Source organism: Tauraco erythrolophus, chromosome 5 (genome assembly GCF_009769465.1).
Source record: "Tauraco erythrolophus isolate bTauEry1 chromosome 5, bTauEry1.pri, whole genome shotgun sequence".
Classification (NCBI taxonomy): Eukaryota; Metazoa; Chordata; class Aves; order Musophagiformes; family Musophagidae; genus Tauraco; species Tauraco erythrolophus.
Window position 1 is genome coordinate 18,232,334 of NC_141469.1, and position 26,801 is coordinate 18,259,134.

At 42.4% G+C, this 26,801-nt stretch overlaps 1 protein-coding gene across 3 annotated transcripts in view; it reads right to left on the reverse strand.

The window, feature by feature from the left end:
- Window positions 1–7,094: 7,094 nt before the first annotated feature.
- Window positions 7,095–26,801, reverse strand: part of CDS1 (CDP-diacylglycerol synthase 1) — a 36,490-nt gene continuing 16,783 nt past the window's right edge. For all 3 annotated transcript variants that reach the window (XM_086611851.1, XM_086611850.1, XM_086611849.1), the window contains 10 exons: window positions 23,706–23,803; window positions 20,271–20,410; window positions 18,703–18,761; window positions 16,438–16,520; window positions 14,877–14,964; window positions 13,843–13,911; window positions 12,882–13,034; window positions 10,476–10,595; window positions 8,429–8,532; window positions 7,095–7,224 (listed from right to left, as the gene is read on the reverse strand). In XM_086611851.1, coding sequence (XP_086467977.1) covers window positions 7,095–7,224; window positions 8,429–8,532; window positions 10,476–10,595; window positions 12,882–13,034; window positions 13,843–13,911; window positions 14,877–14,964; window positions 16,438–16,520; window positions 18,703–18,761; window positions 20,271–20,410; window positions 23,706–23,803 — 1,044 coding nt within the window. The remainder of the gene's footprint in view (window positions 7,225–8,428; window positions 8,533–10,475; window positions 10,596–12,881; window positions 13,035–13,842; window positions 13,912–14,876; window positions 14,965–16,437; window positions 16,521–18,702; window positions 18,762–20,270; window positions 20,411–23,705; window positions 23,804–26,801) is intronic.

The window sequence follows — 26,801 nt, forward strand, 5'->3', positions numbered from 1 at the left end:
GCTTGCTTTTTGCCTACTGAAACCTCAGGATGCTTCGGTGCAATAAATGTTTTTTTTTTATGTGACCATAACCACTTCACCTTCTAGAAACAAGAATTTTGTTGTTAGGCGTGCTGCTAGCCGGGCAGGGAGGTGCCCACTGCAGCATGTGTCTCTGCAGAGCTGGTCCTTCCAGGTGTGTCCATCTGCAAACAGGCTGGAGTTGGAGGCTAAAGGGCAGGTGTGGAGGAGAGGGAAAACGAGTGGTTGGAAGCACGGCAGGGTGTAGTATTGCTTTTGTCAGTCATGTAGGAGTTACCTGCAGAGGTACTAATTTGTGCCTTGTAAAATCATGGGGGATATTGGTAGAAGGGCTTTGGTTCCTGAAATCTTCATGTTTACATTAGTAAACTCGTCATTTAATCCCATGAAGTCAAATATGTCCTTTTCCTGAACAGCTCAAGCGTTTGGGGTTACAGACTTCACAAACATAGAATCATAGAATCGTTAGGGCTGGAAGGGACCTTCAAAGGTCATCTAGTCCAAGCCCCCTGCAAGGAACAGGGATATCTCCAACTAGATCAGGTTGATGTGTTACACACATCCCTCTGTGTGAACACAAGCAGTCGTTTGAGTAGCCGGCTCCTGAAGCCCTGGTGCAGACATGGCAAAGCCGTTGGTTTTACTGTCCCCAGCAAGAAGTCCTGGAGGTTTACTGCCAGTTGGCTAAGAAGTCATTGCCTCGAGAGCCATTGCGCCTCGAGAGACTTGCTGCCTGGCCACGCGGTGTGGAGACCCTGGTTCACATCTGCGCAGCCCAAGCCATCCCCTCTCACGTGTCCTTTGTGTGCCCGGGACCCTCTCTATGTCATGGGGCTCAGCCTCTCCTCCCCACCACAGCTTGTTGGCTTGTACAGAGGGGCAGAAGGCACAAGGGGACGGGGTCTGCCCGCTGATTACCTTGTGTCACCACCCATGCACTGAATGAACTTGGTGTTCCGGGTTTCACCCCAGTCCTAGCAAGGACTTGCTCGGGAACAGCAGCTCCCCCTCTCCCTCTTCTGCTGCTGTGTCTCTTAGAGCGGGTCTCTCTGGCTGTGTTCAAGATAAACACATTGTTCTCCTCCAGTACATGAAAACCAAATTAATTTGCTTGACGTATGCTACGAGATCCCCAGGTGCAACAGTTTCAGAAAAAAAATTTGTTCATGCTCCTTGACGAGAAGCCTGAGGTCCAGCCAGGTTTAGAGCCTGGTCACTTACCCAGGTGGGGGGCTTAGGAAAGCACGTACCAAGGGAAAGTCCTGACTTCTCCAGGGACCCAGTACAGGTGGGCAGCTCATGACCAGACCCATGCTGACACAAAGCTTCTGCAAAACAGGCAGCAAGAGGGCTCAGGCCTCCAATGTTTTTGGGCAGGTGTCTGAGAAAACCAGGCAGCAGGTAGGACGCTGTCTGCTGGGCTCAGATGTAATTCAGGAGGATCACAACGTGATAGACGAGATACCTCAGAGCATCGCTAGTGCCAGTCGTGCAGGGGCTGAAAGTTAGCCTGAAGGACACTGTACAAAGAAAAGGTTGTGCACGATTAGGCACAGTTAGATTAAATGCAGACATGTTGGGTTTCACACTGATTGTCTTCTTCAAAAAAAAACATGTCCACTGTCCAGGGGCTTGCCTGCATCTCAGTTGCTGCAGGAAGAAAGGACTTGGCCTGTGGTTTTACAGAGCTTCTGGTCCAAATTTGAATTCAGGAACTCGTTTTGGTGCAGCCACACATGGCACAGCACGGAGTCTGGCAGAGCTTGCTTCTCACTGTCTTGGGATGGCCCACGTTTGGCAGATGTGATAGTTTGTCACACCAGAAACAAGGTGAAAGTACGCAGAGCTACACACGCCCTTCAAGTACACACAACCCCCAAAGATTACCCACAGCCAGGTAGTTAATATAAGCCAGTAGTGGGCAATTAGAGCCCTCCCTATGTTTTCCTTAGAGGTGTGCACGATTCCCGACAGATCGCACAAGTATTTCATTTCCTGTGACCAAAGAGCAGGGTCGGGTGACAACCTGTCCTCTTGCTCTGAAAGCTGCGCGTGGGATTAGCTCAAAACTCGAGTCCCTGCTGAGGTGAGGGCAGCTGGCCCGGACGCCTTGCACGGGAGCTGCAACCGCTTGCGGAAGCAAAGTTGCTTTTGCACCTCAACTTGGGCAAGTGCCAGCAAACTGGTGGCAATTAAATGGGGCTGAAGCTTTATACTTTGGCTTCTCGTGAGAATACGTCGCCTTGTCATAATTGCAGACGAAATGTCTGTGCTAATGGAATCCTAATAACATCAGACTTTCTCACCTGTTCCTTTAGAGATCAAAACGTGTCCCTTTGCATCAGTATTGGGAAGTCAGGGTGCAACATGTATGCAATGAACAAATCATGTCTGGAGTATTCAGCAGCACATTAATCATAGAATCATCTGGTTGGAAGAGATCCTCAAGATCATCGAGTCCAACCATTCACCCTGCACTGTCAGGGTCCCTAAACCATGTTGCTCAACACCAAATCCACATGGTTTTTAAACACCTCCAGGGATGGGGACTTCACCACTTCCCTGGGCAGTCTGTTCCAATACTTCCCAACCCTCTCTGTAAAGAAATTTTTCCTGATATCTAACCTAAATTTCCCCTGGCGTAACTTGAGGCCATTCCCTCTCGTCCTGTCATTCATAACGTGGGAGAAGAGATCGACTCCCATCTCCCTACAACATCCTTTCAGGTAACTTCCTTAATGGTGGACTTCACAGTGCTAGGTTAATGGTTGGACTTGATGATCTCGAGGGTCTTTTCCAACCTAAATGATTCTATGATTCTATGTTTATGGGTGACCTTAATTACCTCCTATTTCTAGAATCCTGGCAGATACAGGACCTAAGTCTAAGTTTATGCCATTTGAAATTGCTAAACCGTGGAACTGGATATAATCATTTTATAATCAAGAAACTCTTTGCAAGAGAAAGAGCACTTGTACCTTAGCTATGCGCAGGTTCTAGTACAAGTCGGACAACTGAAGTCAACATTTAAAAAAAAACCAAGTCACTAATTCCCTCTACTACAACTGCACAAACAAGGATTACTTTGGCTGTCAGGCTGGTCCACTGCTACACTAGTATCCCTGAGAGCAGCTCCTTCCAACTGCTTCAGCAAGCACATCTTGAAAGGGTTTTGTCTGTTGAAGGCAAAAATTTCCTGTTTCTGTGCAAGTAACAGTCCAAAACATTGTCTGGCTAGCAGGAGAAAACTCACCACTATCTTTCTGCCTTCCTTTCCTCAGAAGAGCGTCAGGAAGCAGATGCAGGTCATGGGAAACCTCCCTCTGTGCTTCTCCACTAGTTTTCTAAAGTCCGAGGAGGGGTGCAGTGCAGACACGATTTGCCGACGGTGAGTGTTTGTACAGACGTTACAGTCATCTTTGTAATTCAGAAATGAGATGCACTTGTTATCTGGCTTGTTCGAGGTTTCAGGAGGTGAAGGGTCTCAGATCCAAGACTTAAAAAGGAAGGAACAAGGAAGCAGGGGAGAGGCAACTGTCACCCCATCATCCCTGCACTCAGTGAATACTGTGCCAGCAGCGCCAGGAATAGCAAACGGAAGGTGGGGCTCCAAAACAAGACAATTTCACAAGCCCTGACACCAAGAAAACTGTAAGATTAGTCGTGTTTCCAGAGGCAGAATGTGGCCGGATGGGAAGAGGAGTCACCGAGTTCTCCCTAAGCAGGAGCTGCAGTCTTGGTGTTGCCGCACCCTCCCCTCTCTGCCATTTCTTTGCAGATACCTGGAGAGGAAGCCAGAGGGACCAACGGTGGCCAGAAGCAGCAGTGCCGTCCTTGTGACACCAGAGGAAGTCCTGCCTGGCCATCCCCCACAAACGGCGCTCGCCCATTGAGCAGGCGCGGCGCTCACCGCAGCACTTCTGCTTGTTCGGTCCAGCCCGCGTGAGTGACCTCTCTTACTGGTTGTGAACCAGGGGGAGCACCAGGAGAGCCAGGATCAGGCTCGACGCCTGTGGCAGCCTCTTCCAGCCTCTCACTGGTGCACTCCAGAGGCCGCGGGCAGCAGTATTTCCTGCGTGAAGTGATTGCAGAGGGCAGCAAACACGTCGCTTTCCCATTGTCAGCTCCGGGTAACTGCAGTAGCGGCGCGGTGCTCTGCGTGTCACCCACTCAGAGGGAAAGCACAGCGTGCCGAAGTGAGCACCTTTTGGAAAAGATGGCAAGTCTGCCTGTCTTTGGAGACGAGGCACATCGTGCAAGTTGCTTGCAGCAACTGTCAAGGATGGCTTGAAGTCTTGAGGTGCAAAAGGTAGGAAATGAATAGGAGGCTTCGCTGTTAAGAATCCAATTTAAGGAATAATATAAAGGAATATAAATTCTTGTTAAGGAATCTCCTCTCACTGTGCATGCTATAGGAAATAAGACAGGACAATTTCTGTCTCAGTTTTAGTTTTATTTTTTTACAACACCTGCTTCAATGAAAGATTGAAACAGTCAAACTAAAACAGATACTATATGCTCATACCATTTACAATATTTACATAATATACATTTTTTTTTCTGCTCAATAGGTAATTTTAGCAACTGGGAACAAAAGTGCAAGTGAAAAGAACCACTGGTGTAAAAGTTAACCTTCCCTGTTGATCATGTTGTGATGCTGGAACTAACAGAAGTAACGAGTGAGGTAAATGCACCTCATAGTAAGCAAGCGTAGCTGTCACTTCACAGCGACAGGTCCTGCCGAGCTTTATTTACACCCAGCCTAAGCCAGCAGGAAGCTGTTACTCTGTCCACAAAATTGACAAGTGAGTTCACCAGTGATCCCTTCTTCATTTTAACATTGAAAAGCAGAACTGCAGTGTTGAACTTTCTATTGTGCAAATAGATAGCAATTCATTTCAAATGCTCTGTTGTATTAAACGCTAAAATATATTTTAACTTCCTTATTATACATGCTATAAAATTACACTAAAAAGTTCAAGTTTCTGAAGTAACAATTACCTTTATATATACTCTATACATAATTTTCAATTTTTTTTTTTTTAAATACCCAGGATAAAGCTATGCCAGCCTCAGTACGGTTTTGTTTCTTCATAAGCATCTATCAAAGCCCTGTACATAACCAAAGCCTCATCTAAAAGTTAGTTTTTGAGGTTTGCTACTTTGGTCACCCTCTCATTTTCCCTTCCCTTCTTTTTAAAGCACCCTTCCACGTGCCCCACTCCCTGCCTGTGCTACCTTTGAACCTCAGGCTATGCTTCCCTCCCGGTGGAAGGGCTGAAATCCAGTCCCCTCCAATTAACAAGCAAAGTCGCACAGCCACCGACGGACAAGCAGCTGGCGACATTCTTCACCTCTTGGAGTGTTCCTTCAAAACAGCACTGCAATCTTCAGGTCAGACACAATTTAATTCTGTCAAACACCTGACATGGACAGGAATTCCTTTGGACCTGGATTTCATTCCATAGCCACGTACAGGGGTGCTTTTCCATGCACAAGCTGTACAGACGTTGCCATGGCCTAAGTGCAAAACAGAGTGCACGGTGCTCTCAGCTGCGTGGCGTTCAACAAAAAGCTGTCTGAATTTTACAGATACAGCTTATCACACACCCTAGTGATTTTCTCCATGGTTTTACCCTCAAGTAGCACCAACCGTTTAAAATTTTCACCTTTAATATCTATATACATACACTTCTTAATATTTTATATATATATACACAGACACACGTGGCATTGGTACATTCACTGCAGGAGAAACTTATTTACAATTAGTTGGAAAAATTAAATTGTATCAAGTTACAGTATACCAAAACAAAATCGGCATTTGTGCTTTCTGTTTGTACAGGAGTCATTTTTGTCATTTCCAAAAAAGTTTATATTTTTATTTGCATCAAGACGTGTCACGATGAAAAAAGTTAGAAAACAGCTAGGACTGAGAATTACAGAGCATCAGCTTTCCTCATATGCCCCACTAAGTCTACAAAATAGCTGCTTTCTATAAAAATTCTCCGTTCAAACACCTATGTGGTTCCCCAAGCTCACCTGAGGATCTTCTGAATAAATAATAACACGCAGCAGAAGAACCATGCGTCCTGGCTTGCACTGTGCACATTCATGAAATAAAAGTTTCTGCCTTCACTGAGTAACACATTAATAAAACAGCACTTAAACTTCGCTTTTTACTCAGGACCCCGGAGTGCTTTTAAAAAGAAGGGATTACCCCCATTCTATGCAGTAGTTAAGAGGCACAAGGAATAAGGCTTGAATTACTGTCTTCAGACACTGATCAGGCCGTGGAAACTGAGGGCTTAAACTCCAGATTCTCCCCAATCTGTTTACCACGTTGGAGAATCCCATTTTCTCAGGTAATCTCTACACTTGGATGTAGACACTTGTTTATAATCCGTAACATTAACCAAAAAAAATAGCAGCTCCACAGCCCAAACAGCCCAGCTATACTTCAGTAAAGGTACCTTTCTCTTGAAAGCATGAAACAGTGTTGTAAGAAAGCTGTTTAATTAAAAACAGAGCTAAGTACAGCCTTCATAGCGATTTAGTAAATAAAGGTAGTCTGATACAGCAGGCTGCAAGTACCCCTTTGACCAGGCTAACAAGTATTTTCTGGCCAACTGTAATTTCAGCACTGGGCTACATAAAAGTGACTGCCTGCCTCATCTGTTTACGCTTCAGTAACCACTGGAGACCAAAAACGTATTGCTAAGATAAACAACATTAAATAACTCATTAAAAACTGACGGTGTTTTTTCTTTTTTTTTTTTAAATGCAAAGCCTGTCAGGCTGGGTGCTGAAGGAAGACTGCTGCCATCCCCTTCAGGAACTAAAATATACAGCACGTGTACTGTTACTCTGCAAGCATTTTAATTATTTTAGGAGTCGGAGATCTTCTGTGTCGTAATAGGAAGTCGTAGCATTCACATTCATGTCAGGAAACATTCACCTTTTCCAGACCACAAACTACTCTTCCTGTAGCTGTTATCTATGTGCACATTTGCAATGCTTTTTCACAGACTTCTTACAAATGGAGGCTTCTTCTAGTCCTCTGTTTTAAAAAACTACCCTCTCAGAGATGGCTGCAGGATCCCTTTTTCGACAAGGTGAGATTTCAGGGTTTTATACACGCTTAGTTGTTGCTCAGGCTGAAGTATCAACAGCTGTTTCAGTAATTTGCTGGGATTTGGACCCCTGTTAATGAAAAAAGAAATTTTTTTGTGAGCAGCAGCTCTGAAGAAACTTTTTGACAGCTTTCTGTTTTCCTCTTGCTGCACAAACAATGCCTTCCCTTTTTGGGGGACATCAAGTTATGGATTTCTCCCAGTCTATCTCCTCAGCATGCATGGCTGAGCATTTCTGGCAAAGCATACATGCTCCTTAGCTCAATCCAAACAGAAACTAAAAAGCATTTCTTGTATTTGCTGTCAAATGAGGATATTAAGGCGCCTTATGACAAATAAGATTCATTGATTCATCCTTATTCACTGTAATCAACATTTTTCAACAACCGATCTTTTTTAGTTTGGTGTCTGTTGCCAGATAAGCTGTGTACTATTGAACTAAACAGAAAGTTGGCCAAATCAGTAAAGAAAACCACAAATTAAACCAAACTTTTCTAAATAACAGCCTCATTTTTAGCTAGTCACTTATTTACATTCTGCTTTTAAGATGGACTTAATACAAGACAAAGAATCTGTTGACAATTAGGTATCTAATAATTATTTAGCCACATGCATTTACAAAACTAAGGGCATATATCAGTTTGGACACCTCAGCCCCTTGATCCCTCTCTATCCCAGGAACTAAAGTGACTAACTGTAAGAGAATTGTCATTGCCAGGATTTCTTCTTGAAAGCTGGTGTGGTTCAGGGAAGACGAGCAGTACTTTTAAGAAGCTGTCTCCTCTCTTTAACCAGAGTGTTTTCATCTTAAAAAGAAAATCCCAAATCAAGTGCCTGAGAAATACTGAAGTTTACAGGAAGAGCTGCAACCTCGCAATCTACAGGCTCTTTAGGAACCACATAGGGAAAGCAGATGCTGCAGCAACCCTCCTGCCCAAAATTGCATCCTCATACCTCCCTGTAATCAGTAAATTCTAGTAAAACTTTTAAAAGGCTGCTACACAAAACTTTCTGGTATTTAGGGTACACAGGTTACCTTTAAACAGCAGTTAGAGAAATATTAAGGCACAGCTTGAACCTCACACAAATGTTTTTCTATAGGTTATAAAAATAGATACGTTTTCTTAATAGTTCCGTATTTGAAATTATTGCATAAATCAGATTTAGAAAATTTAGAAACCTGCAATCTGTGCTACGCTAACAGTGTGGAACATAACTCGTATGAAGTAACTATGGTACAGCTGAAGGTAGTTAATATCGTAACGATCCCATACCTTATGAAACTGGTGATATAGACATGAACAAAAGTGGCCATCAAGTACTGACAATCAAAGCGATCCATTATCCCACCGTGCCCAGGGATTGTGTCTGCAAAATCCTTTTGGGTGTGAAGGACGGGGAGAGAGGGAGGGGAAAAAAAAAGTAAAAAAAAAAAAAAAGACATTGATTCCAATGAAACACACTAACGATGCATCGCTTGACAGCAGCACATTAAGGCCGCAATTAAGCTACGGTTTCACTGCACTGGGCCAAAGGTTAGCAAGAGCCGCCTTTGCTAAAGAAGTTTTTAACTGCAAAAGGGAGTCAAGGGGTGAGAAGAAAAGGAAGAGATGAAGCAACTTGTCCCCTGTATCCCACCAGAGGACAGCAGCAGGTCAGGCGCAGGTTTGCCAGTACTGAGTACACTTGTGTGCCTACACAAACTTCATTTTGTAGCAAGCCTCTTCAGCTAATGGCTGTTTTTTCTTGCCTCTGCAGAATCTAATTCTCCTCTTTAATGCTTTTAGTGCTTTATCCTCTACTGGCAGCTGCTGCTGAAGCACTTGTTACCAGGGAATACATATTTGCTACCAGAGAAGCAGTAACCTGAGGACTCTTTCCACTGTCTAACACTGTCATACTACTCATTCGCCTGCTGGTTTTTTCACTGTGGTCTTGGTAACTGTGGTTAAAAACCATAATGTCTGCATACAGTATAAACATATTTAACAGAATCAAAAAAAAAACCTGTAGTGAAAAAGTTCTCACTACTTTAAAGAAAAATATTTCTGATGCAAAGCTCAATACGCTACCTTTGTGTTAGCCAGTCATGTCTGCAGAATAGCTGTATCAGCCAAACTGCCCTCATAGATCCTTTTTGACATCCACACTCACTTGTGTACTCACTGGGTGAAAACCCTGACCTTACTCACATGGGGCGACCGCCAGCAAGTTAAACCAGTCCCGTGCCGGTGCCACTCCAGCCCTCCAGCACTGGGCAGGCATGGAGTGTCTAACCCAACCTATGAGCTGCCTTCAGTAACAATTCCACAATATCCCTGTCTTCCCAACAGCACCTTGGGGCCCAGCAGTATTAAAAAAAAAAAAATCTACTTTTTAAAGTTCTACTTTAAGAATAAGTGCTGCTTTTCAGAAGCTTGTTTTTCCCCCAAAAGCCCTTCTTCACACAAACAGTCTTTTTGCTACCCGGCCACAGGTATGACAGCGCACGAGGCTGTAGCTAGCAAAGTGCCAGACAAGCTGCTCGGACCGGCGTAAGAAAAAGCACATGTATGGGAGTTCAGCACAAACAGAGAGGTTTATATGCTTCTGTGCAAAGCATTTGCAATGCCAAAACTGGTGGACATAGGGAACAACAACAAGACCAAGAACAAGCAACAGGATAAGAATTACGGCAGTCCTACCAAGACACAAAGGAGGTCGGGAGAAAATTTGGGGCTGCCCTCTTCCCATACTCCTGCTGCCACTTAATACCAGCCAGGGACAACACTGCCACAAGCGACAGCGCACACCTTGCAATAAACAGAGGTTAGCACATCACATCGTTTGCCAACACACTCTCCTGTGCCAAGGCGGCACTGTACTGGCAAAGGCAGCCAAACATCTCATGCTTTGGTGAACCTGGCGAGTCGGCATCTGCGTACGACACAAATACTATGGGTAAAACACAGCCAGCCACAATCTGAAGGGGGACTGCCTTTTATGACAAGGATATCGCACGTCTTCCTTGCCTAAACCACTTCAGCAACGTGACTTGGAAGAGCAATTATCGACCAAACAAAACGTGAAACCGAACTATGCGTAAATTTCCAACACTCAAGTCACGTGTTGATTACGCAAAGTTTTAAGAATAACACATTCATATAGCCGATAAAACTAAGTGCTGCTGCTGCTAAAACCAGCTCCAACATCATCACACCTTACTGGAAACATTAGGTACTACAATGAACCATTAAAAATCCCACCCTATCCCAACCTGCCATTTTATGTAATTCAAAGAGAAAACCAGAACAAAACTGGCTTACAGGAGCCATCACGCACCTTGATTTTGAAAGCTCTTTTAAATCCACTTGCAAAGAATCCTCCAAATGGCCCGATTAATGAGGCAAAAGTTGACAGGGCAATGCTATGCATCTGAAATGGGTACATATTCACCGTTTCCTACAAGAAACATAATTAGCACTGTATTTCAATAAGTTTCATTGCAGGCATTTTAAGCTTAAATATTTTAAAATGGGGCTGTTACAGAGCAAATGTCCACAAAGCTCCAGTTTTTCTGACACAAAGTAATACTGTAAAGAAAGGAAAAGTAGACACACTGTAGAAAGCTGCTGAAAGGTCTAGTCAGAGGAACAGGAACAAGTATTCGGGGTTACTAGGGCAGTTACCTTCAAGAAACAATGTGGTTTTCAGCCAATCCCTTAGTCGATCATAGGGAATATAACTAATAATTCTGGAATATACGATGGGACTCTCTAGTCTTTCCTGGCTCTGTTGTCCAGCTCCTTTTCCTGTAAGCAAAGGAGCCTTCCACAAATTCCTAGTCTTGCTCTAGGAAGTGGGCCAATGCTCTCCACAAACTTGTCCCCTTCACGCAACTCTCTGTCACCTCCTTCAAGTGCTCTCACAAGACAGGTATGAATTTTGCACTAGTCTGCCACATTGTCACCCTCGTGTCTACACGGCAAACAATGGCAGACAGGTGGTTCACCCCCATTAATACTTCTTGGTTTGCACTTAAACAGATATTGCTCTCCTCAGCCTGTTCACAGCCTTGAAATCTGTTTTGATCCATTCAAGTTCTTACAGATAAGAGACTTCACTGGCAACAGGTACCTCTTTTCCTTCCTTACACTGGTTAGAAAAAAGTGGGGTTTTGTTGATTGGGGTGTTTTGGCTTTGTTGGGTTTTTTTGATTGGGTTTTTTTTGTTTGTTTGGGTTTTCTGGGTTTTGGGTATTTTGTAACTTAGCTTTGAGCACTTTAAGTCAATGGTACAAGCTCCAGCCTTTGAGGGAATGCTATGCTGGCCTTATCCCTGAGAGCAGAGCACGCCTCACCTGGCAAGTCTTGATAAACACCATCTGTAGCTGAAAATTCCTGTACCTTGTCTTTCTGATTTGCATCACAGCTGGCCAACACCAATTAACTTCTTGACTACTTTGTGCAGTTGTCTTACGGCACTTTTCTTTTAGGCTAAACTACCCAGTTGGTCAAACAGAAAAGTCTGAGTTAGAATTATTAAGTCAGTTTTGTTGAGAGAACTTGACATCATTTGACACCAAGCAAAATGTCTTCCAAACATAACATCTGGTCGTATTTCGGAGAGAGAACATCAGGAACTGAGTAACAGAGGGAAAACCAAAACCAGGCAGTTGCCCAAACAAGTAGATTCAATTTGACTTTATAGAAAGAGTGCTAAACTAGTTGTCTCCTCAAAAGGTTTTTGAAAGCCTGGCAAAAGCACTCTGGAAGTGCATGTGGAACAACCATCTCTTTTTAGGGTTAACTGACTAGCACAGAGCTGGGCGTTCCCATCTCCTTGCCCTTTATCAAAATACACAACATAGCTTGACACAGTAAGATTGCTCTCTGCTCAGTCCACATTATGTTTCTGTGCTGAAAAATCCTTATTAAATTTGCAATCAACCTCACAGGCCCTGAAGCAACTGTATGTTCAGTTGGTATGAAAGTATCAGAGCTCCTTCTAGATGTGATCTTGCTTTTCTAAGTACCAACTGTAGCCGTTAATTACTCTTAGTCTTAGGTTTGTTTCTATTTGGTATTCTCTTCCTGTTGGAGAGCCTCCGGAGCCTGTGACTTTGGAAGCACTGCTTTGTATGGTAGGATAATTGACCTGTTTCCTGACAGGTAAAGATACAACAGCTCACTTTAAAAGACTTTGCAGGCTGGGTGTGCAGAAAAGGGTCGGTGACTACTTTGTGTGGAACTATTACTGGTACTCCTTTTTCACGCAGCACAGAAGTCGTGGCACTAACGCACAAGATGTTATGCCATGAAGTAAGTACGAGTCCAACCCTAACAGCAGTTACACACTAGCTGAAAACTGAATGAAGTTCTACAAGGTAACTTAAGCTTGCTACTAATTTGGGCCATGACGAGACTTTGCTCACCTTCCACAAATATGTAAAAGCTGCTCTTCAAAATAGGTTTGTCTGCGAAACGCTAAAGTGACATTCATTTCCAGCACAAAGAGAATACAGGCCACAACACAGGTGGGTTTCCACAGGTGACTCCAGCAATGCATTTCAATTCTGCTTGGGTGACCACCTTTCCCATCTCACCAACAGAGAGACTCATGTTATTGATTCAGTTCTTACCCCTCAAGCCTTACCAGCATTCATATATCTTCCTAAAAAGGTTTAGAAAACCATTCAAGCTGGGAAGTATGGTTTCAATTTTAACCAAAGCCTTGTTTTTTCCTTACCCATCCCAACACAGCCTGAAGCAATGGCGGCACAGAGTACTTCTTCATCTGAAAGAGCTCTGAAGGTTCACACTCTGTCACAAATCTGTTGGTTTCACTGTTATATTCCACAGGGCAGACAAAGTACTGATGTTGAGCCAAAAAATAGGAAAACTGAAAAGCAAAACAAGGACTCCTGAAATAGGCATTCCTTGTTACAGTCAAAAATCATACTGTAATGGATGGTTTTGCCATTGAAAGCTAAGGATAATGAAAATCATTTTAATAAGAAAGAAACCCAGAAAAAAAAAAAAAATCGGCCTGTTTAAGTTGAAGAATACCTCAACAAGGCAGAGAAATGTGGACATTCAATGCACTTAGTGATGATTTCTCAACTTTTCACGTCTCTCAGATTCATATCTACTGGACGTTTCTGCATTATAAAATCCCAAAACGTTAGCCACTCATCATTTCTTTGCAGTTCATTTCTCCGTTATAACTTGAACTATCGCTTCTACCACTTTTGGCAGTTACGAGTTCTGCTGACCTTGGTGAGAAATTACTTATCGTAACAGTTACTGTATGCTGTTACTATCTTCTATGCATATCATCAGTGTAAACTACTTCTCCAGAGAAACGTCATTATAAAGGATGCAATACAAAAGTATTACTTTACAAAGCATCAATAACGCTATCAATAAACTTAAATTTCAAAATATGGATGCAACTAACAGATAAAACAATTCCAGATACAGTAACAGCAATGGCAAGAATGGTCAATATAACCTATTCAGGAGAGGTGCAAGCCTTGCCTAGCCTTTCCAGCTAGTAACAAAATGGCAGAATTCTCTAGCCAAAAGAACCCCTAACTCTTGGGCTTTCAGCATTTTCAGATGTCCAAATTTGTCAGTAATTTTACTTGAAGTAAAAACAGGAAGTTGAAGACTGAACTTATAACAAGGAAAGTCCTGTGGCTACTTACAATAAATCCAAATACAACCGTGGAAAAGAAGCCTCCAATGAACCCTTCCCAGGTCTTCTTGGGAGACAGCTAAGCACAAAAGAAATAGCGTTAGCCTCATCAGTTGCATCACTGAACCCTTTTTTACTCTATTTTTGGACCTTGTTTGTGAAAATTAAGCTGCTCCTTGTATTTTCAAAGGTATGTGTGAAATACTGAACATCAGCAGCTGCAGCCACTGAACATGACAGAGGAGTACAGCTAGGACCTGTTGCAGGCAAGGAGGGACGGTGCCACAGTTTGGTTGGTGCCACTGGGCAGCTTGAGGGAGCGGAGAGCTCCCTTCCCATCTGCTGCTGCTTTCTGGAGGCTGCTGCCTGCCTCTGGCCACAGCTGACCCTGAGTAAGCAGCTGAGGTCCTTCAAGCAGACTTGAAAACCTGCAAAAGCGTGTTATGGCTCTGGTGGAGACCTCTGCTAGCAAGTGCACATTTAGATAGCAACAGAAGCCTGGGTGTTAGAGAGCTACTGCTGGGGACGCTCCTCGGGAGACACTAGCTTCCTGCATACAGACTGGCACACTAACACAGCAAATAACTGCAGGCCTAGGGAGACTAGCATAGTAAGCTATTTTGTTCATCAAATTCAATCACATTTTCAATTTAGGAGCAGTTTAATATCAGAATCAACTAAATACCCAAAAGTTAACATGGCAACATCATGAAAATAGTAATTCATGGCTTTCTGTGGGGTTTTGCATATTCTACCAGAATAGGAAGATTACCACTTGAGCCCTTCTCAGTGCTACATCAACAAGACCAGACAAGGAACGGGTATATATGACCTAGCAGCTTATTTGAAATTACAGCTTTCACATTAATCACAGTTTCCATTCACAAATCTTCAGAAACAAGATAGTCGACTTGGGTTTTTAGCAAAGACGTGTATCATGCAGTACCGTGGAAAGCATTTTTTGTATTAACATCTTTTTGAACAATTATCAAAAATGCTATAAATTATAAAAGCTTGTTAGTGAGGAAACACCTAAGTACATACCTTAATTAATGGAGTTCTGCCAAAGAAGAACCCAAAAATGTAAGCAGTAATATCATTGCAGATAACGCTTGAAATTGGAACGAGAAACCTAGAGAAAGACATTAAAAGTTTCATGGAGAAAAAGAAAAGCTGCCCGAATCTAAATACAGGACAGAAACGGAACAGCAGCATTTCTTTCAAGGAAATTTTTCTGTAGTATTTAGAAAGAATTACGTTTCATAACATGTTCACCTAGCTCCCCCACAAGCAGAACGCTTAGCTGTACTGGTTTTAGTCTACAGCCAATCAAGACCATTACAGATCCACGTTAGTTCAAGTTAAAATATCTTTTTGGTGCATGAGCTTAAAACACGAACAGGCTAGTTTTTCCTGTCAGGCTTGAAGACTGGTACCACAGTTAAGAAGAAATCAACAGATATAAACACGTTAATGTTACTGGTAACATCAAAGCAAGCAAATTCATTGTAAAGTTTAACGATACCTAAATTTGAAAAAAAAAAAATTTCCTTTTTTAACTCTTGTCAGTTTGGAGCAGGCTGTGTTAGCTTTCCAAGTGTTCTTTGCATGCAGACAGCATCAGAATTTGTTACTCAAGCCTGTTAACCTCTTTTTGTTCCCTTTTCAAAGAAGGGATGTATTGATAAGCTAAAACTCAGATTTTGTGACCATCTGCCAAATTGCCTAGCACCAGTGGAAATAAGACATAGCAGGCTAGCAAGGCAACTAGGTTCAGTTTTTGGCAGGTGAACATGATCACTATGAAAATAATTTGTTTATACAAACTTTGTCAAGGGTTTTGGGTTTTCTTTCTAACCATGAGCAAGTCTTTTCTGCAATAATCTCCCCAGTTGTACATATATCAGGAAAAGAGAAAGGAGAGCATGCAGTATTATGTCCTTGGAAGAACACAAATAATTTTCCAAGTGTTTGTTTCTTCTTTCTCAACTTGTAATTTACCCTGTCCCCAAACAAGTGGGGGGTGGGAAAACACACCCTCTCTTTGATGAGTGGTTTTAAGTAATCAAGTTTAACTGCATCATCAGAATTTAATGTATCACTGGAAACTGGGCATTAAGATGATCCAGCAATATCCAAGATATAAACTCTTAAAATATTTTAAGTAATCTGAATTTATCTGAACAGAGAAGGTGGTAACATTGGAGATTTCAGATTAAATGGTCCAACTTCAATAGCTCTGAGCAACCTGAAGCTCCCAAGTAACTGAGAAAGAATTGCTGGATATTCATCCATTCAGCAAAATGCTATGGAAACTATCTAACCAAGCACACAAGTAATCCTATTCCTTGCAAGTAAATGAAGTGGTTGTTCAAAACCATCATACTTCTGGCTGCCAATCTAGTTAAAGAGGTTTCTGCTTCCCCTCCTGTAACCTTTCGCATCACTCCCAATTCCTGCAACTCCCCTTCCAACTAGACACTAATGCTCCTTTAATTCGTGCTGCTTCAACTGTTCCCACGATTATTCCCTAACCAGATCTATGTAAAAGAACCGCCCTTTCAATGCAATAGAGTTACAAATCAGTTTATTACTGTCCCCTTACCAGATCATGCCTTCAAAGAGATTTTGGATGACAAGATGAGATTGAGTTACAGTGATCAGCAAAGTGACATGAGTCCATGCGAACTGTTAACAATGCAACAACACAACAGTTAGTGAAAACACCGACCCATACACCTTGATAAATACTGGTGTGTCAGCTAGGGGAGCTACTTAGGAGCTCACAGGAAAGGCCAGTTCTAGTGATAATGCAAGAGATGTGTGCATACAGTATATCACAAGTTAGCTAGCTTTCTGAAGCAAGTACTGAAACTTTAGCAGGTTTCCCCATCACTTACCTCCACCCAGAACTTTTTAACGTGCAGTTTAACGCCTGATTTAGTAAGACATACACCTTCAGCATGAAAGCAGCAAAGAAATGTAAGCAATGTGATATTCTGTATATACATACAACAGACATGTTAGAACTGTAACAATAAAATGGCAATGAACTACTCATGAAAGAGTCATGTTACGCAGATGTGGATATCTCTCATAACAGAATACCAGTCCTCTTATGAAACATGAAAATTCTCAGGATTAGTGAAAACAAAGTGTTAATTTTTATGCACATGGTCATTTTTACAGTCATTTTCCTCAGTGTTACTGTATGTAGTTGGTGTTTATTCTGTAGTGTCAGCGTACAATAAAGCAGTTTCCAAACCAGTAAAGATGCTACAATAGATTTCATCTTCCAAAAACTTTTAAATCAAGAACTAGTAGTTTTCCCATGAAACACCAATTTTAAGTACTCTAAACGTCTACGTCTGCTAATACTCAGGATGTCCTACTTCTTTTATTCCCTTATCTCATGTGTTTTCTATGGCAGCCAGCACCTACTTCCAGTTACGACAACTCAAGAAGGATGAAAGGGGGGGTGCAATCACTGACTAAAAGTTTCTGAAAATATTACCTGATGGTTAGGTAAAGCATCTCTACAGAAAAATTTTCAGTATTTGTACAGTGATACTGGAACACCACCTAAAAACAAATGGCTACTCTCCTTGCCTGCCCAAACACTATGTTGCCACACAGTGGATACACGACTTCCCTCTGTTTTACAGGAATTCTTAGGTAGTCAAACTTTAACGTTTTCTGGGCAGGCGCTAAGTCATATGAAGGACACTGCATTTTTATCTGCCTTCTTTCCAGAAGGGGAAAAAGGAAAAAAAAAAATTGTGGTAAATTAATATATTTGCCTTGTGTCACTCTGAAGATGAGGACTATTTTTGCAAATTATAAAGAAGAAAATAAAGGCCATCTCTCTTAGAAAAGCTGCATCTCCCTATCAGGCAAGTTCCCCTTGAGTAAATACTTTTGAGTAAAGTATATTTTTACATGCTCATACTCATGGGCTCAGCTAAGTCCTAGTCTAGAATTAGGGACTTTCAATAGTGAAGTGCCATCTAAAGCACTGTAGAAACAGAGGGGTCAACTGCACACCCAGAGCTTTAGGAAATCTTTAAGGTTGTGCAATGGCCTAACTGCTCAAGTTCTCTAAAGACAGGAGCTGTACTGCATTACTGTTGCTTCTAATCCTTCCTATATAGAAGTGGGGGAGTTCAGTGGGTTTTGTTCAGTTTGTTTTGGTTTGGATAGGTTTTTTGTTTTGCTTTGTTTTTACCTGTGATGTTACAAAATTAGTGTTTGACCTATAAGACACATATGAAAAAAAGGTTCATGAGCTTGATTAGCTACTATGTTGTTTATTAGGTGAATGAATACAAGAGATGATAACACTGGTTTATTTTAATAGATTAATGATCTATTGAGGCACAGCAGAGCAGAAGACTAGAACTGCTGTGAAGTGTCACAGAATACACCTTCCACATAGGGGGTTAAGATCAAGTTCCCTTCATAGTACTTCAGTAGGACCTCTACAAAGTAACACCTGAGTCACAAGAACCACTTCCCACACTATGCTGAACTATTTGGCTTCAGACCTGGGAGGGAAACATACACCCGTTTCTCCAGGAATCTCCTTCCTATCAGCCTGTCGCTAAAGGAAATGCATCACATTGTACATGCACAAGGTCTCACCAATGACAGCTTGTAGTGACTGAAAGGCCACATCCCATGATATAATAATAATAATAAGCTGCAAGGTGAACAGATACTGAACAGCTCAACACCCCTTGATTTCATATTACTGTCAGTTTAAACACATTTTCCACACCCCTGTTTCAAGCTACTTTATGAACACAAGGACATGACTGTTTCTAGTGACATTCATAACGTGAGTGACCACAGCAAAGTGGGTAATACACACCATGTAAAACTGCAGACGATAATGTTTCTTCACTAAACTCAAAACAAACATGCAGAAGCCTGTAAAACAAAGCAAGTGTAGTTTGTACCATCTTACATTTAATTACACTGAACTGTGATATACCAGTAATTCTCTTCCCTTGAAGCAGCTGCTACGAGCGTTTGCTTGTATTCAGTTAAGCGTACATATAGAATTATTTTCATCAGAGAATAAGATTTAATTAACACCAGTAAAAAGCATCCATTTCATCGCTTACAAGGTCCCATTGTAGACATCAATTTTTAGGGAAGGAGACCATCACCTTCGAAAACCACTCAAAACCCAGGTCGACAGGTTTTGAATAATTAAAAGGGAAAGACCAGCTTGCCCCTTTCCCCCAGACAGGAATATGGCTGCATGCAACACAGTGTGAAGTACAGGCCTTGGAGAACTCAACTGACTAAAAAAGCACCCTGGGTGGCTAACAGAGCACCTCTTCTTCCCCGGGGCAACTTCCTGTGCCAGCAGTGGTCAGAGCCTCAGAAGACCCTTAACCCTGGAGACAGCCCCTCAGTGACCCCACGATCCCAACGTGACAGTCACCAAGGGGCTCTGCTATGCTCTGTCTCCTGCTTTTGCTCATGACTGGCTTGTCTCTTCTCTGCCCTGACTGCCCTTCAGCGGTCACAAGGAATTAGTTAAGTTAGTTTCCTCAAGCCAAAGCCAGCTGAAAAAAGTCAAGTCTGGAAAAGCTGGTTTCAAGTTTGCCATCTAAGCAGCAAGTAGAATTTTCAACTGGTTTAAAAAAAAAAAAAATATTAACGGTAGGCAGACTGACAGCTCATCATGAAGATCAGGTTTCTTAACATACTTAATAAGAATTTGTAGCACAGCAGTCTTCTGTTCCTTGGGCCAATCTGACTCTCCAATTGATTTAATTTTAGTCTAAAGTAGTATTAACTGCATTGCTGGAAACACCGTGGACTGTATTTACATATTCACAAAGCAATACCCCACAGGACTGCCAGCTTATGTCTACTCTTCCCAGAGAAGAGGCTTTTAAAAAGTCTTTCTTTGCATAGAGAGGAAAATCTATCCATGAGGCAATCATCTGAATTTCTTGAAGATAAAACAAAGCCTTCAGGCATTTTGAACAATCACTTCAAAATATATGAGTAGACCTAGCACAACACTTGCACAATAAAGCATCAACCCAGCACAGCAATTACACACACAAGTCACCTCCACGGACTGCCAAAATAGCGTTCATGTAGTCAGGCACCGAGCCCCAGTTCTTCAGCAATCAAAATTAATTCATGCCAACTTCTCTTGAGCACTATTAGCTCAACTTTCTCAAGATCATCTACTTGTTTAGGCTGCTTTCGTCTTCTCAGTGTAATGCAAAATTTATATTCACCTTTCACAGGTAAAATGGAACTGCGAACATCTCATTTCCTCGAACATCAAGAGGAAAAAGAAACCGAAAGTGCATAAAGCTGGGGAGCAATTATTATTTTTAAAAAAAAGAAATAAGCACAGAAACTAATGCAGCACAAAGTTCTTTCATTCTTGCCATTTCCTACGCTTACCTGTTAAATAGAGTGCAAAAGATATAAACCTGTGGTAACGAATTAGGAATTGAAGCTGTTCTCTTCTCTGAACAAATGTAGCAAAGTAATCAGCTACGGTCTCTCCGTAAAAGAAGTAGTTCACACACAGCAAAAAGTACCTATGACACACAACAGCCAGAAGTTATTTTAACAAGGTAACATGTATTTAAGTGTAATTCTTAAAAACAAAACAAACAAACAAAACAAAAAAATATCACACAAAAGGAAAATCAGAGGGGTAGAAAAGACATGCGATAAAACCAAAATTCAAGTATAAATTCAGTCTTATACTTCTGGGTCAGTGTCTCCTCTGACAAGCCAATCGTTGTAATTTGACGATTTCTAAAGCAAACACACTAGAAAAAAAACAACAGCATATAGTTGGAAAATTTGTTTCATCCTTCACCACAGTATTGAATATTCCACACCTGTGTGAGTCCTTTTCAGATATTCCAAAAGTACAGAACGAGTATCTGCTATTGGGGCCAGTGCTGTTTAACATCTTTGTTGGTAACATGGACAGTGGGATCGAGTGCACCCTCAGCAAGTTTGCAGATGACACCAAGCTGTGTGGTGTTGTGGGCACACTGGAAGGAAGGGATGCCATCCAGAGGGACCTTAACAGGCTGGAGAGGTGGGCCTTTGAGAACTTCACGAAGTTCAACAAGGCCGAGTGCAAGGTCCTGCGCGTGGGTCAGGGCAATCCCAAGCAGAAGTACAGGCTGGGTGGAGAATGGATTGAGAGCAGCCCAGAGGAGAAGGACTTGGGGGTGTTGGTGGATGAGAAGCTCAACATGAGCTGGTAATGTGCACTGGCAGCCCAGAAAGCCAACCATCCTGGGCTACATCAAAAGAAGCGTGGCCAGCAGGTCGAGGGAGGGGATTCTGCCCCTCTACTCTGCTCTTGTGAGACCCCACCCTGGAATACTGCGTTCAGCTCTGGGGTCCCCAGCACAAAAAGGACATGGAGCTGCTGGAGCGGGTACAGAGGAGGGCCATGAAGATGATCCGAGGGCTGGAGCACCTCTCCTACGAAGAAAGGCTGAGAGAGGTGAGGCTGTTCAGCCTGGAGAAGAGAAGGCTCCAGGGTGATCTTATAGCAGCCTTCCAGTACTTAAAGGGGGCCTACAGGAAAGCTGGGGAGGGACTTTTTCCAAGGGCGTGTAGTGATAGGACAAGGGGCAATGGATTTAAACTGAAAGAGGGCAGATTTAGATTAGATCTAAAGAAGAAATTTTTTACTCAGGGGGTGGTGAGGCCCTGGAACAGGCTGCCCAGAGAAGTTGTAGATGCCCCATCCCTGGAAATGCTCAAGGCCAGGTTGGATGAGGCTTTGGGCAACCTGGTGTAGTGGAGGGTTTCCCTGCCAATGGCAGGGGGGTTGATCTAGATGATCTTTGAGTTCCCTTCCAACCCAAAACATTCTGTGATTCTATCACTGATATTGACACAAGCAATTCTGCATATTCTTTTCCCACGTCCTAATAGGGGTAGCTTGTGATTTCTGCCTTACAAACAGGAAAAAAAGGTACTTGCATAACAAATCCTCTGAGGTTACAGGACAACGAATCTGACAAGGGGCTTGAGCATCTGAATGTAAGTATACTTTTGCCATCTGGCCTGAAGATTTGTGTCTGAAGAGTTACTGCTGCATCTCCTGTTCCACTCCACCACATGCTTTGCCTTTTAGCTGTCTGGATGGAGCAATAACCTTACAGAGTTAAATCCATTAACTAACTAGCACTGCAGCTATTATTACAACTTTTTCAAAACCAATTTTGTGCAATTATGTCCACACCCAAGGTTCAACTGAGGTGAAACGTCACCTTCAGCCATATCTTTTCAAAGGATCTTCAAAGAAATTCCTTTCAGTTCAAAGAGTCAGTAAGCAAGTAATTCTGTCACAGGTTTTCATACAAGTTCAGTTACTCAGCTTTCCAGAGGTAAGTCACAATGAGATCTTCAAATGCCAAGGCAGCACTCAATGAAAACCAATAGCAAATCCAAAACTACTAAGAGATGCACCTCTTTAAGTAACATACTCTTCGACTTATTACCATAGTCAGCCAACAGAAGGTAAAAACTTGTGATTCCAAACTGCATCTCCGCATAGTCTCAGAGCTGCCAGTACTCCTCCTCTTCCCCTCAATAGATGTTAACACTCACTTTGTAAAGCTTCACATCTCTAAATAAGTCAAATAGTTGATGTTCAGACTACAAACAGGATTCTCTCATCTCATTGAAATGTCGTCTTAATATTTAGTCTCGGTGGCTACAAGTTGGCCTGAAAGGAGCTTTGATGTTAACTAGTGTGGCAATATGGAGAAGTTGATTTTGAGCTCCACGTATGAAAGTGACAGTGGTCAACTGCCAAAGTAGACTAAGTGGCACAGTGCACGTCTCCTCCTCTAGAAATGTTGGCAGGACCACAGAATCACTCATGTATGAGTCTGCTCTAGCTGGAGATCCAGAAGGCATGGAATAAAGCAGACAATAGATCAGTCGCCTGGATAATCCATGAGTGACCAGAAGGGAACTGATTAGCATTAACAGAAGAACTGACAGCAGGAATCCACCACATTACACAGCAAAGTTGCTTCTAGAAGTGAAGAAGCAATGTGACAAGAGACAGGGAATAAACTAAATATTTCAGTTCCTTAAAAAAAAACAAACCCAACACAAAATGAAAGCAACCATAGGTCATGTCTGAAGAATTATATCCTTAAGCACCTTAGAGACTATGTGTGCCCAACACCTTCCCATAACACTGACTCTAATCAAATGTCTTTATTTTTCCTCCCAGATCTCAGAAGAAGAGTTGATTTCCCCAGCTCTACCCAACTCTAAATAAGCTGGACATTGCCAAAAGTATCTGGGCTTTGCCAGAAAAATTAATTTCATCTTTTAGATTTCAACACTATATTTAAGGAGTCGTGTGATTATGCGCACGATTGGAAAGGATTTAAAACTTGTATGTTATCATTTTAATTCTTCATGTGTATGAAGAGAAGCCTTTAAGGTACTCGTTCTATTTACTTCTTGTGCAAGGTTAACAGCAAAAAAAAAAACCAAAGCACTTCAGGTAATACATACCAGGTGATTATTTGGCTATGCACATTTTTAGATAGCTTACACATGCTCAGTTCTGACTTAAAGCATATATGCATACATACATGTATGTGTACACATACACATATTTATAACAAGGAAAAAATGTGAAGTAGTAAAAGGCCAAGTGACTTGTCCAAGGTCACAGATGGAAGACAACTACAGAATCCCGTATTAGACATGGATGTCAAGTTTTATGTCCACACATGACCTACAAAGCTATCATTCCACCATGACAGGATACGAAGGAACATGAAGGCTTAAGTTTCACATCCCTACTTACTTATGTTCTTGCTTGCTACTCACCAGCTGAGGGATCTAAACCACGGTAAATCATACGAGTGATAGACTCTGTAACCAATAGTAATGATTTCGTGGTAGCACTTCACTTGGATGCTTAAGACCTAAAATAAGAGAAACAAAAAACTACATAAATATGCTGCAGTTGTTTCTTAAAGGCAGTAAATAGTACTGCAACCTGCATTAAAGGGAGAAATTACTCTGATTTCAAATTCCACACAGAAAACAGACAGCTTCAAAGCAAGCCCAAGGAAAACTAAAGCTCCATTTAAAAGCCCCGAAAACCTCAAAACCACTAGGCATGCTGAGAAAAATCACATTGGGCTAGTTGCAGAATACGCTCATGAAACAAGGGAAAGCTCCTGACTTTTCTTCATTGAACAGTTTGGCAGCAGCAAGTCAAAAGCCCTTGCTGTAAAGAAGGCTCTTCTATTTCTTTTGACTAAGTTTTATCTTTAAATTTAGTTTAAGAAATATTTTCTAGGCCCAATGGAAAAAACTAGCTGCGCAACACAACTCGGACACCCAGGTCTCCCACTTGTCAGTGTCCCATTAAGGGCAATTAGCACTGACCATTAGAAGCAAAGCTCGTCTAACCCAAGTCTGACCATCATACCCTCCACAGCCTTCGTTTTGTTTTGCCAGTCTCACTAACTCAGTGCTTGTCCGTGCAAGTCTGTCAGTACGTCCTGTCAGTCTTTGGGCTCCAAAGGACTCTGCCAGCTTTGTCTAATCCACAGTCACCAAGCAGATCGCCCTGCCCACATATCAGGTACTGCCAAGCACAGGTCATCAGTAATTCCAAGCAGAGGCAGGAGTAGGAACCTACTCACTCCGCTTGTGCATGTAGGCATACTTGGCTCTGCGGTATCCTCTTACCACCTGCATTCATGAATAAATTTCATCTTGCTCAAGGTGTGAACACAGTTTAAAATAGTCCTACACCACCTCAGTGTGTTAGTTTTGGAGCTCCCCTACCTCATGCTCTTTCTTCTGCTCGGTCTACGTTATAAAACTTAAATGCTATACACAAGAGCGACACTAAGGTCCCTTCCAACCCAAACCATTCTATGATTAAAGGATTGCACCTTGCAGAGGAAAAAGACACCGGGGTCCAACAGCATGGAAGCCTGTGCCTGTTACCTTAGTAGCAGGCGAACATAAAACATGCCTCCCAACTTTTCAGAGCAGTCTCAGGGCTTGTCCTCCAAACTTTGCTGGATTACCCTCTCTACAAGTCTCTGGGCGTTTTCAGTCTCAGTATTAAGACTTGGTTTTAGCATGACAACGCTTGTTGAAATGTAAGTTATTTGATTCCAGTGAAGCGAAGTAATTCATAAACAAAACTGGGTTTTCCCTCCATTCTTCTTTTTTACATAATCTCAAATGTCAACTTTATGAACAGTTTATTGCATTAGAAGACAGAGGTTTTTGCTCTATGGTACAACAGAGGAAGAACACTATTCCAGTTCTATACTCATTTTAATTACTTTTTGGTTCATCTTTTGATAGCTTTGTCTATGATTGCAACTTCAAAGTATACCATGAATATACCAAATCACACTGCAAAATGATTAATTCCTTTTTGTTTCTTATTACAATTCTGAAGTGTAACAGACTACTAAAGGAAGGCCTGCGAAAAAAACATCCCTCCACAACAACCTACGTGTTAAAGGGGCTTTTTTTGCTCTATGTTCACACACATGAAAAAAAATACTCCACCAATGAAACAATTAATTACCAGTTTGTTACATCATTCACCTAAAAATAGGAAATCTAAACCAGACTAATTCAGATGTATAGAATATAATGCAGACTATAATACTGGTGAAACAGCATTCCAGTGTCTCAAGACAATATAGGATAAAAAAGGGAGTTTATGACCTTTGGAAGAAGGGGCAGACAATTCAAGAGAACTACAAGGATGTCGTGAGGTTATGCAGGGAGAAAATTGGAAGCGCCAAAGCCCAACTAGAATGTAATCTGGCCACTGTTATAAAAGACAATAAAAAATATTTCTGTAAATACATTAGCAACAAAATGAGGGCTAAGGAGAATCTCCATCCTTTACTGGATGCAGGGGGAAACATAGTGACGAAGGATAAGGAAAAGGCTGAGGTACTTAATAACTTCTTTGCCTCAGTCTTTAATAGTAAGACCAGTTGATCTCAGGGTACGTAGCCCTCTGAGCTGGAAGACAGGGATGGGCCATAGAATGAAGCCCCCATAGTCCAAGAGGAAATGGTTAGCGACCTGCTACACCACTTAGACACATACAAGTCTGTAAGGCCGGACGGAATCCACTCAAGGGTACTGAGGGAGCTTGCGGAAGTGCTCACTAAGTCACTTTCCATAACTTATCAGCAGTCCTGGCTAACTGAGGAGGTCCCAGTCAACTAGAGGTTAGCAAATGTGATGTTCACTCACAAGAAGGGCCAGAGGGAGGATCTGGGGAACTACAGTCTGACCTCGGTGCCAGGGAAGGTTACGGAGCAGATCATCTTGAGTGCCATCACACAGCACGTACAGGACAACCAGGTGATCAGGCCCAATCAGCAGGGGTTTACGAAAGTCAAGTCTTGCTTCACTAACCTGATCTCCTTCTGTGACAAAGTGACCCCGCTGGGGCTGTGGATGTCGTTTACCTGAACATCAGTAAAGCATTTGACACCGTTTCCCATAGCATTCTCCTGGAGAAACTAGATGATCACGGTTGGATGGGTGCACTCTTCGCTGGGTTAAAAACTGGCTGGATGACCAGGTCCAAAGAGTTGTGGTGAATGGAGCTAAATCCAGTTGGTGGCTGGTCACAAGTGGTGTTCCCCACGGCTCAGTACTGAGGCCAGTTCCGTTTAATATCTTTATCAATGATCTGGATAAGGGGATCAAGTGCACCCTCAGTGAGTTTGCAGACAACACCAAGTTGGATGGGAGTATTGATCTGCTTGAGGGTAGAAAGGCTCTACAGAGGGATCTGGGCAGGCTGGATCGATAGGCCAAGGCCAATGGTATGAGGTTCAACAAGGCTCAGTGCCAGGTCCTGCACTCGGGTCATAACAATGTCATGCAACACATTTTCCACGCGGGTGGGGATGAAGCTGC